Genomic DNA, 18253 nt, shown 5'->3' on the forward strand with positions numbered 1-18253 from the left:
ACCTCAATTGCATTCTCAGGCCTCTGTGTTTTCATACATTCTGACTCTTCCCTGTGAGTAATTTCCTGCTTCTTGATAAGTATAATACATTCTGTAGGATCCCTTTCGCTAACTTTTCTTTTTCTCTCTCTTTTCTTGTAATCTCATCCATGTATCTTCCCTTGATTCTGAAGTTATGTTGGGTGAGGGGTGAAGTTGTAGATAATTTTTTGGTCCTGGGTGGATGATATAAAAATAAAAACTAATGTGTCCGGGTAGCTGGGTTGAAGAAGGTTTAGTAGGTGTGTGGTTGATAGAGGAAACAAGGTAGGAAAGAGTCAGTATGGGAGCTGTGGGTATCTAAAACAAGTGAGGTGACAATGGCCTGTAGATGATTTACACAGTTATACCACGAATCTTTTACTATTTAATGAGGTTTTAACTTTTCTGTCAGTGTTGCTTGATCAGCTTGTTAAAATTACAAGGTAACAGTTTATAAAAAAATATCATTGACTCACCTGCTGTTCTACTTACCTTCCCAAGTGACCTCCAGAGTTTATTCCCAACAAAATAGAAACTCTATCAAGAAGGTACATTATTATAAAATAGGCAACCATAGCATTTCAGAGAAAAACTTTAAGCTTATATAGTTCCCATGCAGTATTATTCATTATTTATTCAACAAATATTACTGCTTTTTACATTTTCAGGAATATATCAGTTACTAACAATGCTGACAGAAGGAATTATAAAACTCAGCCAAAATCTGCCATAACATGAGTTTACCAGAGTTGAACTCTTATCACATAACAATATATCAAAATAAAGCTAAAAGTCTTCTTTACCCTGAAGGTCAACATATTAGTCTGTGAATGTAATAAATACATAAAGGAAGTTGCAACGCATCGATAAGTAAACCTTGAACTTCAGTCTCTGGAGAATATAAAGTTGAGAACAAAAAACTAGTTCTGGGTTCTTGTCTTAACTCTGCCAATTGGTAGTCATGTTACCTCTAGGCCTTGTTGGCAATCTTATCTATAAAATGAGAATGATGGATCCCTTCTCGGCCGTAAAATACTTTGAAAACTTCAGTGTTATGTAAATATAATGTAGTAATTGGTGGGGCGGTGGTGAGTGGAAATTCTTAGCTAAGAGGGAAAAGAAAAAGAGAAGGATTTCAAGTTTATTAACCTTGGAAAAGTTTCTTTATTTTTTGGAGACTAAAACCATTAAAGTTTTTTAAAGGAAATGTGATATTTTTGTTTGTTTTGGTACAAGGCATGTTGGTACTTTTTGCTTTTTTGTATGGATACCCACTGTTTTCTAGAGATTGGGTGATGTCCGTAATACATTTTTATTTAACTAGCTTTTTTTTTCTTTAGTAATGAAAAAATCGAGTTCTCTGGAGGATAAGAACCTTCAAAGACTTTCATTAGAAAGTGGAACCCGAGTTCCACTTATTACTTTGCCACCTGCCAGTGGGCCACCTGATGTAGATTCTTGTTCATATGTGATCGACTGTGACAGGCAAGAGTCTTCTGGTTCTCCCATATTCAACTTTTGTGAAGAGTCAGAAGTTCCTTCTTTTAGCTTTGGGTCAGAGGACCAGAGCGAAACTTCTATCTCTAAAGAATCTAAGGAAGTGACTCCGAGGGACGTTTCACTTTTTGATAATATATCTACTCAAAGCAAGTGGCTGAAATATCAAAACATACTCCAGTGCAACTTGACTACTCCAAACACAGTTGATCAGAAAGTAACAGATGGCTTCTTTGCTGAGGCTATTTCTGGGATGCATTTTAGTGACACGGGTGAAGGACAGAGTGGTGCTGTGAATGAAAGTTCTGTAGACTCTGTGCGTTTGCAAATCATGAAACACATGCTTCAGCAACAGCAGCAGGATTTTAGCAGTCAAGATTTGGTTTCCAGAAAGAAAGCGTTTTCTTTGAATTTAAAGCAGACTTCTAAGACTGAGGAAATTCAAAATGTGTTAAGAGAGTATGCCTGCTACAACTGCAGTGTAACAGATTTTCAGGTGAGGAAATGTACCAGTGTTTTGCATCTTTTTTCCAGTAGTTGTTATCTGAATTTCAACAAAAGAATTACCAAAATCATGTAGGTGCAATGATTTTAGTCTCGGAGCCAATGGCTTTGTTTTTTTGGTTTTTTTTTTAGAGTTTTCCAAAACTCTTGCTACACTCACATTTTCTTTGACTTATCTTTCCTAGAGTTTGTGAACGTTAAATGAAATTATATATTTGAAAGTGTCTGGTGCAGTATCTGGCACATAATAGATACTTAATAAATTATAGCTCTGTTTCTACCATCACTTCCACTACTACTGTTACCATGATTGTATTCATTTTTCACTCTCAGCTCAGTTTTGCTGATCAGATCATTATTAGGGTAAAGATACATCTTATTATACATTGGTTACGAACAATTCTTACTATAGTTGTAACCAGAAATAGAGATACATAATGATTCACTCACATCAGTTAAATTTTTCCTAGCAAAAATATTTAAAAACTTATTAAGGGGCAGACAAGAAAAGTTAGTCTTATTTATCATTAAAAGTGCCATGGCATAGCCTTTCTTGCTATACTTAGTTTCTCATTAAAAATTAGAAAATGGTTTTCATGGATTCTGGAAATCAAAAGAAAAATTTGTTTATTTCCTTTAACATATCTATGGAATTTGCTTATTAGTAAACAGTATTTTTCTGGAGTTGTTATAATAATTTGAATTATTCCATTTCAGGAGATAAATGACTCCGAGCTATGCTTCCCAAATGGGCAGAAAATAAAATCTGCATATCTTCCCCAAAGGCAAATTCACATACCAGCTGTTTTTCAGTCTCCTGCTCATTATAAGCAGATTTTTACATCTTGTCTCATAGGTATGACTGTTATCTTTTTATTTTATTATGATTGATTGCTACTTAATGTAAATAGTTTAGCTATAAGAAAGTGTATCTTTTATGAATTTTTACATTAAATTGTCTACTTGAGATTTGTTATTTTCTATATATTTAATCCAGTTTTTGACAGCAAGTTGTATTTTAATTTCAGCTCAAAATTGAGTTTTGAGTGGGAAATGACAGCATTATCTTTTTCAAGGTGTAGTTTAAAAAAATTTTTTAACTGGAAGTGTTACAGATGGTTTTGTTAAATTAAGTAGGAAATTTTAAGTATGGTGCATAAGTTTGTTTTGTTCAAGAGTAAAACTGGACTTTTAAAAAATGGATGTTAGTATTAGGTTATAGTTTACTCTGTCAAAAGGCTATTTTCAAATTTAGCTAATACATATCTGATACAAATGTGAAATTATTTTGTATTTAATTTTCATCTGTACCTATGTATTTTTTAAAATTATCTTGAAAAATTTTTTTGTAGAACATTTAAATATATTGCTGTTTGGGTTGGCACAAAGGTTGCACAGAGCTCTTTCAAAAGTTGACATATCATTTTACACATCATCAAACAGAGACAAACTGAAAAATGTAGAAAATAATGTGCCATCCTGCCATCATCGTCAGCCTGCAAAACTTGTCATGGTTAAAAAGGAAGGTCCAAATAAGGTATTGTTCTCTCTTCCCCTCCTTTCATGAGACAAGTAAGTCTCATAAAAGGCTTAGGTACCTATTGCTTTACAACAAGCTTAAAGAGTAAGTCTTGACTGGGAGCCTTCTGCTTGAGACATTAGTAACTAACATATAGTAAACTCCCAATACATTTTTCCTGAAAGATGATTTGCATTGGACGATACAAAAATATGAGTTAAAATCAACCTTCAAGTTGCTTAGGAACTTGTTGCACAGTAGTGGATGGAGAGAGATATATAAAAGGAAATTTTATATAATACTGTAATTGATAAAGTAGGAGGGATATGCCCAAATTACAGTGAGAGCACTGAGAAGGGAATATGTCCCAACCTGAGGGCTTAGAGAATGCAGAGATGAGCCTGAAGGAAGTAAAGGTTAAAGCTGGTCTACTATGTGATCCCTAGTATGAGTAACGTAACTGATAAGGCCAGGAGAATAGAAAAGCATATTGATTTAATTTATACTGCTGATAACATTATTATGGAAGAAGTTAAGTTAGTAAAATGTTTGTAATATTGACCGATGGTTTGTACTCGTAAGACTGTGCTTTCACTCATAATAATACAACTTTCCTCCATTGCTTGCATATTCCACTTCATCATTAGTTGAGTATGTAAATTTGGTTTTAAATTTAGTTTTCAAAAGCAAGAATTCATAAAAATATTATAACCATAGAATAAAATATTATAGAGCCACTAAAAGTGTTTTTTTTTTCTTTTTAAGATTATTTGATGACATGGTTGTCATGCTCATAGTATGTTGTTGGGTATAAGAGTTAGGTTATAGACTAGAAAATGTGTTGTTATCTGAGTTTTATTAAAACAATATACATGTGTGTATCCTTGTGTGTGTGTGTGCATGCTTGCACTTACGTGAGTGAGAAGAAAGTCTGGAAAGAAATGCACGAGAGGCTTCTCTGGTGGCGCAGTGGTTGGGAGTCTGCCTGCCAATGCAGGGGACGCGGGTTCGAGCCCTGGTCCGGGAGGATTCCCACATGCTGCGGAGCAGCTAGGCCTGTGCGCCACAACTGCTGAGTCTGCGCTCCAGAGCCCGCGAGGCACAACTCCTGAAGCCCGGGCGCCTAGAGCCGGTGCTCCGCAACAAGAGAGGCCACCGCAATGAGGGGCCCGCACACTGCAGCGAAGAGTAGCCCCCACTCACCACAGATGGAAAGAGTCCACGCACAGTGACAGAGACCCAATGCAGCCAAAAATAAATAAATTAAAAAAAAAAAAAAGAGTAGATGTTAAAAAAAAAAAAAAGAAATGCACGAGATGTTCCCTATAGTTGTTTTGGGGCAGCTTTCAGGTTTTCTATAGTGAACATGTTAAGTCAGAGATCAATAAATATTATTTTTCAAATAAGATTGAGTTTTCAGAATAGTGTAATTTTTGATAAAAAGTAAAAAATGAAAAGTAGGTGGTTTTAAGTTTTAATTTATTATTTAAATTAATAAAAAGATTAAGTTGTATAGCGGCTAATTTATTGGAGTACATTAATGCCAAGCAGTCTATAAAAGTCTTGACAAACATAGTACAGAAACAGTAATAAATAAATAAATAAATAAAAACATTATTTTTCTCACTAAAGTTTCAATATCTTTTTCCCCTTAGGGTCGTCTCTTTTATACCTGCGATGGACCCAGAGCTGACCGATGTAAATTTTTCAAGTGGCTTGAAGAAGTGACCCCAGGATATTTAACACAGGAAAAATCTCTACCTAGCATGGTTTTAAATGATATAAAAAGTATTGGCTTGTACTTAAGAAGTCAAAAGATACCCCTCTATGAGGAATGCCAGCTTTTGGTGAGGTATGTTTTATGGTGCCAAGTAATTGCCTCTAATTATATCAGAAAATAGTAACCTCACAGAATTATGATCAGTTTTCAAAGAGACTGAGATAGGAAGAATGTCTAAAAGATAGAGTACCTCATTTTTTATGACTATAAAATGGCAATAATTCCCTAAAGCTATTTTTGGCCCCCTCTAAACATTGAGCAGTGTCAGCAATATCAGGATTACTGGCAGGAATGCCATTTTTCTAAGCATTTTTACATATAATCATAATTCTAAGGGAAACCCTATCAAACAAGTCACAAAAATAATTTTTATCAGCACAGGATAATACATATTGGTCATTCACAAGCCTGAACTACATAGTTTATAGGATGATAGAATGCTACTTTTTGGAAACATGTCTTACAAAAGTTGGATTACCCAAAAAGTAAATATAATGAACATTTGCATGGTAATTTGATAATAACAGCATTTATTGGGAGTTTGTACATGCCAGGCACTCTTCTAAGCACTTTGCATGTATTATTTCATTTAATCATCATAATTTATAAGAAATGGTAATATGATAATTTATTATTCCATTTTTACAGTTATAGAAACTGAAGTACCCTGTCTTTTAGATACTATTCCTATCTCAATCTCTTTTAAAACTAATGATGTTTCTGTGAGGCTTGCTATTTTCTTCCTTTGACACAATGTATTTTTATTGTGTATATATGTATGAAAGTATATAAACATACACATCCCTGGTTCTTCCCTCTTCATACTGTATTTTAAAGATTTTTTAAAAAAATTTGTACCTTCAAACTTCCAGTTATAAAATAAATAAGTCCTGCAGATGTAATGTATAGCATAGTGACTATAGGTAATATTACTTTACTGTATATTTGAAAATTGGTGAGAGAGTAAGAGCTCATTACAAGAAAAAATTTTTATTTGAAAAAAATTTTATACACGCAATGAGTTCAGTGCTTTTTTAAAAAATTCAATTTATTTAAAAATAAAAACTTCATCCATTTTCTTCACAAGAAAAAAACTTTGTGTGGCAATGGATGTTAACCAGACTTATGCTGATAATTTCACAGTATATACATATATCAAATCATTATGTTGTACACCTGAAACTAATATAATGTTGTATGTCAGTTATATCTCAAAAAAAAAATCATACCTTAATATTCAAATTCACTTTTGTCTTTTACTCATTTTGCAGAAAAGGGTTTGATTTTCAAAGAAAACAGTATGGTAAACTAAAGAAGTTTACTACTGTAGATCCTGAATTTTATAATGAACCTAAGAGCAAACTTTATCTTAAGCTGAGTCGGAAGGAAAGTTCTTCGACTTACAGCAAAGGTAAGTTGATCTGATTATGTTGTGGCTGCGTCTAGCCTTGTATCTCAGTTACATACAGCCCTGTAAATTCTTTATATTAAAGAGATTTTTAAGAGTACAGTTTCATAGTACATATTGTGAATTATTGTATAATAAATTAGACCATTTCTAAAAAGCATATTTTATTTTATTCCCCCCACCCCTAAAAAGCATATTTTAAATTTTAGTTTTTTTAAAAGCTTTATTATAGGCTACCAAAAACTGTTTAATTTTGGTTAAAGAGTCACACCAAGCTCTTGGCATCATAAGTGTACTGAATGAACTGTATCCTGAACCTAATATAAAAAATAAGCTGAAAATGTAATGAGTTTAGTGATACTTCTGTCATTGCTGCACAATATGACAACCTTGGACCCCAAATTTTGTATATTTGGAAATAAAATCCTTAAAAATTTTTTTCTTTTTCTGGCTGCGTTTGGTCTTTGTTGCTGCGCACAGGCTTTCTCTAGTTGCAGTGAGCAGGGGCTAGTCTTCATTGCAGTGCGCAGGCTTCTCATTGCGGTGGCTTCTCTTGTTGCGGAGCACGGGCTCTAGGTGCGCAGGCTCCAGTAGTTGTGGTGCTCGGGCTTAGTTGCTCTGCAGCATGTGGGATCTTCCTGAACCGGGGCTCGAACCCTTGTCCCCTGCCTTGGCAGACAGATTCTTAACCACCACACCACCAGGGAAGTCCCTAAGTTGGGTTAATTTTTATCTTTGGTTTCATGACCTACACTTGTCATTGATCCTAACCTAGCTTGCTTTTGTTATTTGATTAGTTATTTTAAATGATATAAGAAACTTTGAATCAACAAAGCAAAGCTAAATCTAGTACCTTATAGCTACCTACATTTTTAAAAAAATACATTTATTTATTTATGGCTGCATTGGGTCTTAGTTGCAGTGCACGGGCTTCTCACTGCGGTGGCTTGTCTTGTTGCGGAGCACAGGCTCTAGGTGCATGGGCTCAGTAGTTGTGGCAGACAGGCTTAAGTTGCTCCGCAGCATATGGGATCTTCCTGGACCAGGGCTTGAACCTGTGTCCCCTGCATTGGCAGGTGGATTCTTAACCACTGTGCCACCAGGGAAGGCCGGAATGTAGTTTTCTTTAAACAACAAGTTTTTTCCTTCATACTCATAATGGGTCAAATAATAATGTGATTAAGTTATATAATTATAATAGCAAATACAACTAGTATAAATAAGTTTTAGAACAAATGCAGTTGACTCTTTGTAAACTCCACTGATGGTAGAAATAGTGCATAGATATTCTGGAAAGCAGCCTACTAGCTATGAGTGCTCAGTGTACTATGGAGAAGAAAGGAGAACGTTAATTAATCTGGAACATATGTTAAGTGGAAGTCTGTTAAGAGAACTTGTATTCTATCCATGGATTGCCAACTTTATTTGAGCATAGAAACCTTTACATGGTGGAGCATCTTTTTAGACTAATATTCTACCTTGGGAAAATCAAATGTAGCTGTAAGAGAAAAATGAGTTAGATGTTATCTTTGCTTTATTTACAGTTTTTTTTTTAAATTATAAAGTAACTTTAAAAACATTAAACTAATTGAGTTAAAAACATGGGAATGAAATGTTATGTGTTTGGGTCTCTGGGTGGAATCTTGTTGGTGATAATAACCAAGTTTGTTTTTTTGAGAAATAATGTAGGACTAAGCATTAAAGAAATCCAAGGTAGCTTTGGATGGAGCATAGTTCTGAATCCTTTAAAAGTGTTTGTCTTTTCAGATGATCTTTGGGTGGTTTCAAAAACCCTGGACTTTGAATTGGATACTTTTATTGCATGTAGTACTTTCTTTGGTCCATCATCTATCAATGAGGTAGAGCTACTACCTTTGAAAGGTTATTTCCCTTCGAATTGGCCCAGTAACAGTAAGTATTATTATGCCCATATTAATTTGTATTAAAAAAGAATGAAAGACATGTGATGCACTGTGAGCAAGAATGCTAACTTTGTGTGGGATTGATTAAAGCCAACAAAAAGCATCCACCTCTACTTCCTATTATTGTGTACAGTATTCTTGAAATGTGTATGAAAGTTGAATATCTAAATATTTCTGCAGCTCAAGTCCTAGAGGGCTAACAATATAATAAAATCTTGACCCCTCACTTAAGTATTTTGTTAAAGTTGAATTTTACATGGTATATACCCGATTTCTAAAAATATAAATATTAAACATATAAATAAGAATTTCCTTAAATAATTTCTTATATCAAGTTCCAGTTCTTCATTTATTTAATCCTCTTGGTTTATTATTCTAGTAGTATACATTTAGTAAACAAATCATTTATTTTTACATTGAGAAGGTCTTGTAGATTTTGCAAGAGATTTCGTGAGCAGTTGAGCAGGAGGGTATGATTTTCATTTGAGGCTATTTTATCATCTGCCTTGAGAAATTCTCAATAAGACAGTAGGCTATGAGCCTTACTTTTCTTTTAATAAAGGAAGCTTTAGTAAGCTGAATCCCTGTCCAGTTCTATGAATCTGTATACTTCTCTATACATTTTGATCTCTGGAGTAATTTCTGATGGTCGAATTTGGTCCATATCTAATTAAGACACAGCATTTAACGACCCATTTCAAATATTTCATAGACATTTTTAACTTGATTTTTTTTCTTTTAGAACTGAATAAACCTAGTCAACCAGCTTGAGTTCAATAAGAGCCTAATTAAGTGAACATTTGTCATTTTTTGAATGCATATTTTCATATTTGTTGCAGTTGTTTCCTCACCAATAAAAGCATTCTAATTTTCTGCTTTCCATATATTCCTATAAAATAATTGAGGAAGAAATGCAAGAAAATGTTAACAAATTCCATAAACACTACTGTACAATGTATGCTGATTAAATCGAACTGGCTGTTAAGCAGTGTCACCACACCCTAACTCAAAACAGTTATTCTTATTCATTAACTGACATATGGAAGTCCAAATTTGATGTTAAGTTATGCAATTTATAAAGTATGAATGAGCAGGTAGTATAGTAGTTTAATGGATAAAAGGACCTCTGCATGTACTTAAGCGTTTATTTTATGTTGTGTGATTAATTCAGTAGCTGAACTCTGAGTTATGTGTACATTTAATAGATTTTTTTTTAATGGTTCATTTCATTTACATTAATGTTAATTTTCTGCATTCTGTCTACAGCAGTGGTCCATGCATTATTGGTTTGTAATGCTAGCACAGAGCTGACCACTTTGAAAAATATTCAGGACAACTTTAATCCAGCTACTCTACCTCTAACACAGTACCTGTTAACAATGTAAGTCATTATTTACCTTTGGGTCATTGGTATTAAAAAATGATGACTAATTGTAAATATGAAAATGTAATAAAAGTACATTACATAAATTTTTGCCAACAAAGTGTTAATTTTCTTTCAGTGATTATGAGGTTACTGTTCTGTCAGTGGTTCAAAAGAGAAAGGGGAATACACATCATTTCCACCCATTCATCTATCTGTTTGTTTATTTATTGTGGTAGAGTCTAGTAAGGGTTACTGCAAATCTTTTTCCTTTGTCAAGGAATAATTTCCTAAGGGTCTTTTGAGTGTTTTTATTTATTTATTTATCTGTACTTTCATGCTACAAATTATTTAACATTTAAAACATTTAAAATTATGTAACATTTTACAGCTTGAATCCAGGATATATATATCGATACTAATTTTATTCTTGACATAACCTATATCTCATTTTTAATTTCTCAAGCACCATGCCCCTTTTTTAAAAATTGGGAGCGACATTATATTGAATTCACTAAAATGATAGAAAAAGTCTAGTTTCTAATTTGTAATATTATGATCTAACTTGTGGTATTTCATTTTTTTTCACCATAATAAAGTCCTAGGTAAGAAAAATAAATATCCTTATCCATTATGTCATTTATCTACTTTGAAAGGAATGCATTTTTTTAAAAATTTATTTATTTATTTTATTTTTGGCTGCTTTGGGTCTTCATTGCTGTGCGTGGGCTTTCTCTAGTTGCGTGAGCGGGGGCTACTCTTTGTTGCAGTGTGTGGGCATCTCATCACAGTGGCTTCTCTTGTTGCAGAGCACGGGCTCTAGGCATGCGGGCTTCAGTGGTTGTGGCTCGCGGGCTCTAGCGCGCAGGCTCAGTAGTTGTGGCGCACGGGCTTAGTTGCTCCGCGGCATGTGGGATCTTCCCAGACCAGGGCTCGAACCCTTGTCCTCTGCATTGGCAGGTGGATTCTTAACCACTGCGCCACCAGCAAAGCCCAGGAATTCAGTCTTAATAGAAATAAAACCAGTTTATTGCAGTTTTACCTTAAACGGAGACTATATTAATTACCTAAGTCGGTTTTGTTTAATAGAACATGGGCTTTAAGTCAGTATATGACTTATTAGCTGTGTGCTTTGGGGGAAAAATGTTAATATTTCTGTATCTCTATTTGGGATAATTAACTACTTAGTACTGTTGTGAAGATTGCACCAAGTAACATGTAAAATGCTTAGTATAATGCCAGCACATAGTAGGTTTTCAACAAATGTTAATTCTCTTCCACCCTCCTCCAAATTGGGGTATATGTTTATTTGTGTCTCCAAAAAAATGTTAGCTGTGATGCTTATAAAGTGAAGGCTAAGTTATGACTAGGTCTACTCACCTATTTCAAAAGCCTCTCATTTAAAAAAATTTTCATTTGCTTAGGTCTTCATCAACTACAATGAGCAACAAGAGAGTCAATAAGAGAAAATTTATCCCACCAGCCTTCTCGAATATCAGCACAAAATTTGAACTACTCAGTATAGGAGCAACATTGCAGTTAGCTAGTGAGTTAATTCAGGCACACAAGTTAAACACGGATCAAGCTACAGCTCTAATTCAGATAGCTCAAATGATGGCATCACATGAAAGTGGTGAAGAAGTGAAGGAACCGGGAATTCATACCCTCCCTATCACGATCATACATGGTAAGAAGCAAGAAAAGAAAACGGTTCTAGTAAATACATTGTCATATAAGCTTTTGTAACTCAATCTGCTCGCTTGTAATTTCCTAGTCAGACAAGATTCCAGAATAACTCTACATTTTTCAAATCTGGACCCATTTTAGTAAACTATTAGATGAGAGCAGAACTGACCACCCTAAAAGGGAGAATAGGCAGCATATCTGATGAATGGGTAGCATTATACTCTCATTATCAAAGTATCCAGATTTGATCTAGACATCTACGTGTTGCTCTCTATTAATTCCTAGTCAGCTCACCCTTCATCCTTCATAGTAGCTATTCCAAACCTTCATCCTTCCCATAATACCATCCTTGCCCCTGCCCCACTCTCTCTCTCTGAAATTGATTTTGTTTCTAAAATAGGAAATGGAGGTCATAATAGAAACTCGTTTCAATGTCCTGCCTTCCTTTTCCAACTTACCTAAGTATGGACCTATTCTTACTCTTCTGGTTCTGTCTCAGTGAAGGAGCTTTACTTTCTCCTCTTCAGAGCTACTACTTTTATCTGGAATCTGTTCCCTCTTTAACTCATTTCCTCTCACAGACCTTTTCCCTGAAGCTGATCCTACTTTTCGTCCTATTTTGAGGATTTGCTTCACATCCACTCTGTTGACCAAGCTAGACACTTGGGAGTCATCCTAGATTATTTTTCTCCCTAGATTAAGTGACTTTTTCTTAACACCCCTCCATCTCTCTGTTTCTCTCCCCTCGTCACATCAGTCACTGAGATGTCCCTTCTTGTTTGTACCCACTTTTCATATTGATTCTCTCCTCGCCAGCTCATTTGCACCTCCTCAATCCAAGCCTTCATCATGCCTCCATATAGCCTAGTTGGTGAGACTACCCTGTAAAATGGGGTTTGATAATAGCATCTGTCTCATAGGTTTGGAGGATTAAATGAGTTAACATAAATAAAGGGCTTAGAGTGGTGTCTGGCACATGGGAGGCACTTAGTAAAGTTGGCATGTATTATTGTTATGATCACCTCACACAGCTTTCTAATTGACCTACCTTTAGTTTTACCCTTCTTCATATTTTCCCTCAAGTAGTTTTTCTAAAAAAAAAATCTGACTTAGTTCCATTACTTAAAATCCTTCGTTGATTTCCCCTGGTCTTTAAGATAAAATTCAAACCTTTAGCCATAGCAAGCAGAACTCTTGTGATTTATCCCCTTGCCTACCTTGTCAGACGGCCTCATCTCTTGCCTGTTTGCTATAGGCTGTATGGAAATACTTGTCAGCTGTGTGCTTTGTCATGCCTCTGCCTAGAATGACCCTCTCTTTAACAGGATATCTTATCCTGGAAGATTTAGTTCTGTTACTCTTTTTATTTTTAGGAAGCATTCCCAACTCCACCAAAGCAAAGAGAGATGTTCTTTCTCTGATACCAACAATGTTACTTACCATATTGTTTTATCATTGTTCTTTGCTTGTCTATCTTCCTAAGTAGACGATGGTCTCATTAAATATGGAGGTCTTTTGAATAATTATCTATGTATTTATCCCTTGTCCTAATTAAGCACATAGTGAGCACTCAGTTAATATTTTTCAATAAATTACTTAAATGAAGGAGAGAGGGAGATGGATGAAATATTTCTTGTGCTTTTCGGAAATTTATTTATGATATTGCCTTTATTTTTTTCCCTTTCAAAATAATTAGGTGTTTTTGGAGCAGGAAAGAGTTATTTGCTGGCAGTGGTGATTTTGTTTTTTGTGCAGCTATTTGAAAAGAGTGAAGCTCTTACCGTTGGAAATGCAAGACCATGGAAAGTTTTGATTTCTTCTTCTACTAATGTAGCTGTTGACAGAGTACTTCTTGGGTACGTATCACAGGTATATTTCAGTACCTAATGTTTTAGGTTATTGTTGAGAGAGGTAGATCACCATAGGCCCTGAGTGTCCATGCACATTTTTCCTGGGTATGCCAGACATGCAAGGCCTTTATCTCTGACTCAATAATCAGCATCCATGAAACAGTAACAGGCTAACTTATTAGTTGCTTGTGTAAAAATTTGAGTCCAGCCCAGAACGTGTATTGTTGGGGGAGGAATCTACCGTGCAAGGCCCTGACCACTCTTACTCAGCACATTTCGTAGGGTTGTGTCTGCAGTGAGCAACCTTGACTGATGAGGTAGTATCTCCCTCCCAGACAAAGAGCAGGGTTACTTACTGCTTGTTATAAAAATAGTGGATTCCCAAGCTCAGTGTTCCTTTCCTACAACACAATCCACTGCAGTGCAGGCATCCATTTGGATTCTCTGTGTCTCCTCATAGGACAAGGGGACCAAGGGAAACCACAGTAGATATGTTGGTGCTTATGCTGCTTCCTGTGCCATAAGTAAAAGTCCTTTGTCTCTGACCCAGGAGCTTTGGGTTGTTACCTTGGAAGTAGGCTAAAATTGCAAAACCAAGTCATGGGTTATTCTCTTATCCACCTGCCTATATGAACAAATAATAGTAAAATAGCTGAACAGTTTGATTAAATTATGTTTTTGGTTCAATAAGAGGGATCTACCTTTAGTTTTACCTTTATCCCATCCCTGTACCAAAATTGTCAGGTTTTGTATTTGATTTTATCCTACTTACAGACTAATAAGTTAGCCTGTTGCTGTTTCATGGAAGGCAATAGCACAATCTGTTTTACAGGTGTAAAATTTTTGTGTAAATTTTATTAAAAATTGGGACTTCCTTGGTGGTCCAGTGGTTAAGACTTGGCACTTCCACTGCGTGGGGCGGGTTTGATCCCTGGTTGGGGAACTAAGATTCTTCATGCCGCAGTGTGGCCAAAAAAAAAAGCAAAGAAAGTATTACGTAATGTTTTACCAATATTCCAATGTTTAATGATCTGAATTTCACACAAATGATAAAGTTTGATTAGGAGAAATAATCCGTTATTTGTAAGTGTAGACTTTTTAAAAATTAACTTTTATAATTATATAAGTTAATGCTTATGGCAGAAAATATGCAAGACAGTACAGAGAATATTTTATTATATTTCTTTACAGACTTTTAATACATATACACACACTCATTTTGTTTTCCAAACTTAGGATTCAACAGTATATATTGTTTTGGGTCCTGCTTTTTTTTTTTTTTTTTTTTTTTTTTGCAGTACGCGGGCCTCTCACTGTTGTGGCCTCTCCTGTTGCGGAGCACAGGCTCCGGACACGCAGGCTCAGTGGTTATAGCTCACGGGCCCAGATGCTCTGCGGCATGTGGGATCTTCCCGGACCGGGGCACGAACCTGTGTCCCCTGCATCGGCAGGCGGACTCCCAACCACTGCGCCACCAGGGAAGCCCTGTTTTTTTGTAGTTTTTGTTTTTCTTTTTGGCCGTGCGGCTTTTGGGATCTTAGTTCCCTGACCAGGGATTGAACCTGGGCCACAGCAGTGAGCCAAATCCTAATCACAGGACCACCAGGGAATTCCCAGGGCAATTTTACTTGTGATAAATTCTAACATAAATATTTTATGAACGTTTCATGAGCCCTCAACATAAGACGATACATATTTTTGGGCTTCCCTGGTGGTGCAGTGGTTAGGAATCCGCCTACCAATACAGGGGATACAGCTTCAAGCCCTGGTCCGGGAAGATTCCACATGCTGTGGAGCAAATGGGCCCGTGGGCCACAACTACTGAGCTGGTGCTCTGGATCCCATGAGCCATAACTACTGAGCCCACGTGCCACAACTGCTGAAGCCCACACGCCTAAAGCCCGTGCTCCGCTATGGGCGAGGCCACCACAGTGAGAGGCCCGCGCACTGCGGCAAGGAGTGGCCCCTGCTCGCCGCAGCTGAGGAGGGCCCGTGCACAGCAATGAAGACCCAATGCAGCCAAAAATAAATAAATAAAGTTAAAATAAAAGAAAATAAAGGCATGCTTTAAAAAAAAAGATAATACATTGTTTTAAATTCTCTGAAACACATTTTATAAAAAAGTCTTTCAACTACATTATATTTACTTTGAGGTTAGCCATTTCACATTGAACTACATAATATAAAATATACTGTTATGCAAAGTTAATTTTAATAATGTAAATATGTGAAACTTTTAGATTCCATTTTCTAAATAATCAGAATCTATTTTACCCTGTTTTTTTTAAAGGCTTCTTAGTCTTGGATTTGAAAAGTTTGTCAGGGTTGGGAGTGTCAGGAAGATTGCCAAGCCAGTTTTACCTTACAGGTAAGAACGCTAAATTTCAAAAGTCACAGAATGTTCACAGAAGTATAATTTTATCTAAGTCTTACCTTAAATCTGGTTTCTGAAGAAGACTAGAGAAAGCTGTATCTTTTTCTTGGTGTTAATTTAGGAAATCTGTATTTTACTTTTTTGTGATGCTGTGAAAATGGAATCAAAGGGTATTCTTTTATGTAATTCCTTTTTAAGTTTGCATGCTGGCTCAGAAAATGAAAATGAACAATTAAAAGAACTACATGCACTCATGAAGGAAGACCTGACTCCTGTGGAAAGAGTCTATGTGAGGAAAAGTATTGAGCAGCATAAACTGGGGACCAATAAAACCTTGCTGAAGCAGGTGAGGGGAAACAGCTTCAGTTTGTCTGTTTATTTATTTAATTTATATATACGATTCAGATCCCTTTTATTCCTGTTGATAGGAGTATTATTCCTATTTATTTCCCTTAAATAAAACAAACGACTGTGATAGCTCAGATTCAACTGAAGTGTGCCTGTCTATCCAGTGCACGTTTTATTGCAAAGCGTTCTTCAAATTTGTGAACACATCCAACTCTCGATGACAGAGTCATCTTTTCTCTTTCTCCCTATATGCATATCTTTTTATAGGCTTAAGGGGAAAGTGAAGAGGTGGGAATAGATTCCTGGGAAGTTAAACGAAACTTGGCTTTTTTCTAGGAGAAACAGAGGAAGAGAAAGTCTGACACTCGGCAAAATATCCAAGTTCATTTTTATCTTTGGTGCTTTCCTAGAAACCAAACCAATCCTTTCAGGGTCTGTCTGAAATCTATCCTAAGAATCTAGGAGGCTCAGACACTTAATCCCAGGTGTTGGGAACCAACACTGGACACATAGGGTCTCCGGCTGCAACAAGTAGCATCATCTCCTTCATCAGGTTCTGATCCAGGCCAGTCTGGGTGTCAGGTGGGAGGAGAGTAAGAAGTCATTTAGTAGCTTTCTCCTGTGAAAGGAGAGCCTGGGGGGAAGAAAAGGGAGTGGAGGAAAAGAGGGTTGTTGGCTTGTTGGACAATGTGGACATGGGTCCACTTTTTCTGTGAGAGATTTGGGACAGTCAACCTGTTTGGGACCCTGTTTTGGTCAGCTATTGCTGAAATCATGTTGCTTAACAAACAAAATCTCAATAATTTAAGACAACAAACTTAACAACTCTACAGGTCATTTGGTGTGGGTCAAGCCTCTCGTTCTGAGAACAGTTGTGTGTGGCATGATGCCCCTCTCCTGACAGACAGCACAAGTGCAAGAGGGCAGGCAAGATCATACAAATACGTGTAAAGCTTCTGTTCCCAGCACGTCAGCTAACATTCCATTGCTATAACAGGTCATATGGCCAAGCCCGACATCAGGGGGCAGGGAAGTATACTCCACCTACTTCTCTGGTGGGAGACACTGCAGAGGCACGCAGCAAAGGGTGGGATGAGTAATACTGTCACGGGGAAGGAGGGAATTGTAAATAATAATCAATCTACAACAAGTTTGGGTTCTAGAAGTCCTCGGAAGCCTTCAGACCAGCTTTTTATTATCTGAGTTATAGACTTACCTTTCCTCCCTTCTCCCCTACCAAATCCAGAGGGGCTTAGTTTGACTACATTCAATTAATGCAAATAAGTCATTTATGTAAACTACTTACCGTTTTACATCCTTATCCAGCACACTGATATGTAAGAATAATTATTAATGGTTTCTTTGATACCTTTCTAAGTGAAAGCCCGGTTTACTATAAACTATTGCTCATTGGTATCACCTGTTCATAAATAAAACTCTTAGAGGAATTTCCATTTCTTATGTGGGAATAATGAAAATGTAAAGTGGCCTATGATTTCTGATTGCCAGTGATTAAATTAGGACCTGCTCATTTCTGATTTTAGCCTGTAAGTTCTTTGGTAAATGTATTCTCTTAATTTGTTTAATAGTTGTTAATGAATAACATTCTTACTGTAATAAAGGTCCGAGTAGTTGGAGTTACCTGTGCAGCCTGCCCATTCCCATGCATGAATGATCTTAAATTTCCTGTGGCTGTCCTGGATGAATGTAGTCAAATCACAGAACCGGCTTCCCTCCTTCCCATTGCAAGGTAACCTAAAAGTTCTTTTCCAAAGATGTTACAATTATTTGAAACATTTCCTCAGTTCAAACTCTTCCCAGACTTTTGTGAAAATTCCTAGCAACGCAAGTGCTAAACTGATTTTTTGAAAGAATCCAGAGGGAAATTTGAGGGAGGGGTTAATGTATCAAAATTTTGTTAGATCACCGTTGAGGCAGTTGGATCACTACTTGGATCACAGTTTAGACAGTCTTAAAGCCT

General features: G+C 36.2%; 1 protein-coding gene across 5 annotated transcripts in view; it reads left to right on the top strand.

The window, feature by feature from the left end:
- The window catches only part of ZGRF1 (zinc finger GRF-type containing 1), a 69906-nt gene that overhangs the window by 45426 nt on the left and 6227 nt on the right, over positions 1-18253 (top strand). For 4 of the 5 annotated variants that reach the window (XM_067735274.1, XM_067735270.1, XM_067735273.1 and 1 more), the window contains 12 exons: positions 1362-2014; positions 2740-2878; positions 3375-3559; positions 5197-5393; positions 6593-6732; positions 8497-8640; positions 9918-10032; positions 11439-11701; positions 13397-13556; positions 15841-15918; positions 16123-16270; positions 17895-18022. In XM_067735274.1, coding sequence (XP_067591375.1) covers positions 1362-2014; positions 2740-2878; positions 3375-3559; positions 5197-5393; positions 6593-6732; positions 8497-8640; positions 9918-10032; positions 11439-11701; positions 13397-13556; positions 15841-15918; positions 16123-16270; positions 17895-18022 — 2350 coding nt within the window. The remainder of the gene's footprint in view (positions 1-1361; positions 2015-2739; positions 2879-3374; positions 3560-5196; positions 5394-6592; positions 6733-8496; positions 8641-9917; positions 10033-11438; positions 11702-13396; positions 13557-15840; positions 15919-16122; positions 16271-17894; positions 18023-18253) is intronic. The other variant, XM_067735271.1, reaches the window with a different exon arrangement.

This window comes from Pseudorca crassidens, chromosome 4 (genome assembly GCF_039906515.1).
Source record: "Pseudorca crassidens isolate mPseCra1 chromosome 4, mPseCra1.hap1, whole genome shotgun sequence".
Classification (NCBI taxonomy): domain Eukaryota; kingdom Metazoa; phylum Chordata; class Mammalia; order Artiodactyla; family Delphinidae; genus Pseudorca; species Pseudorca crassidens.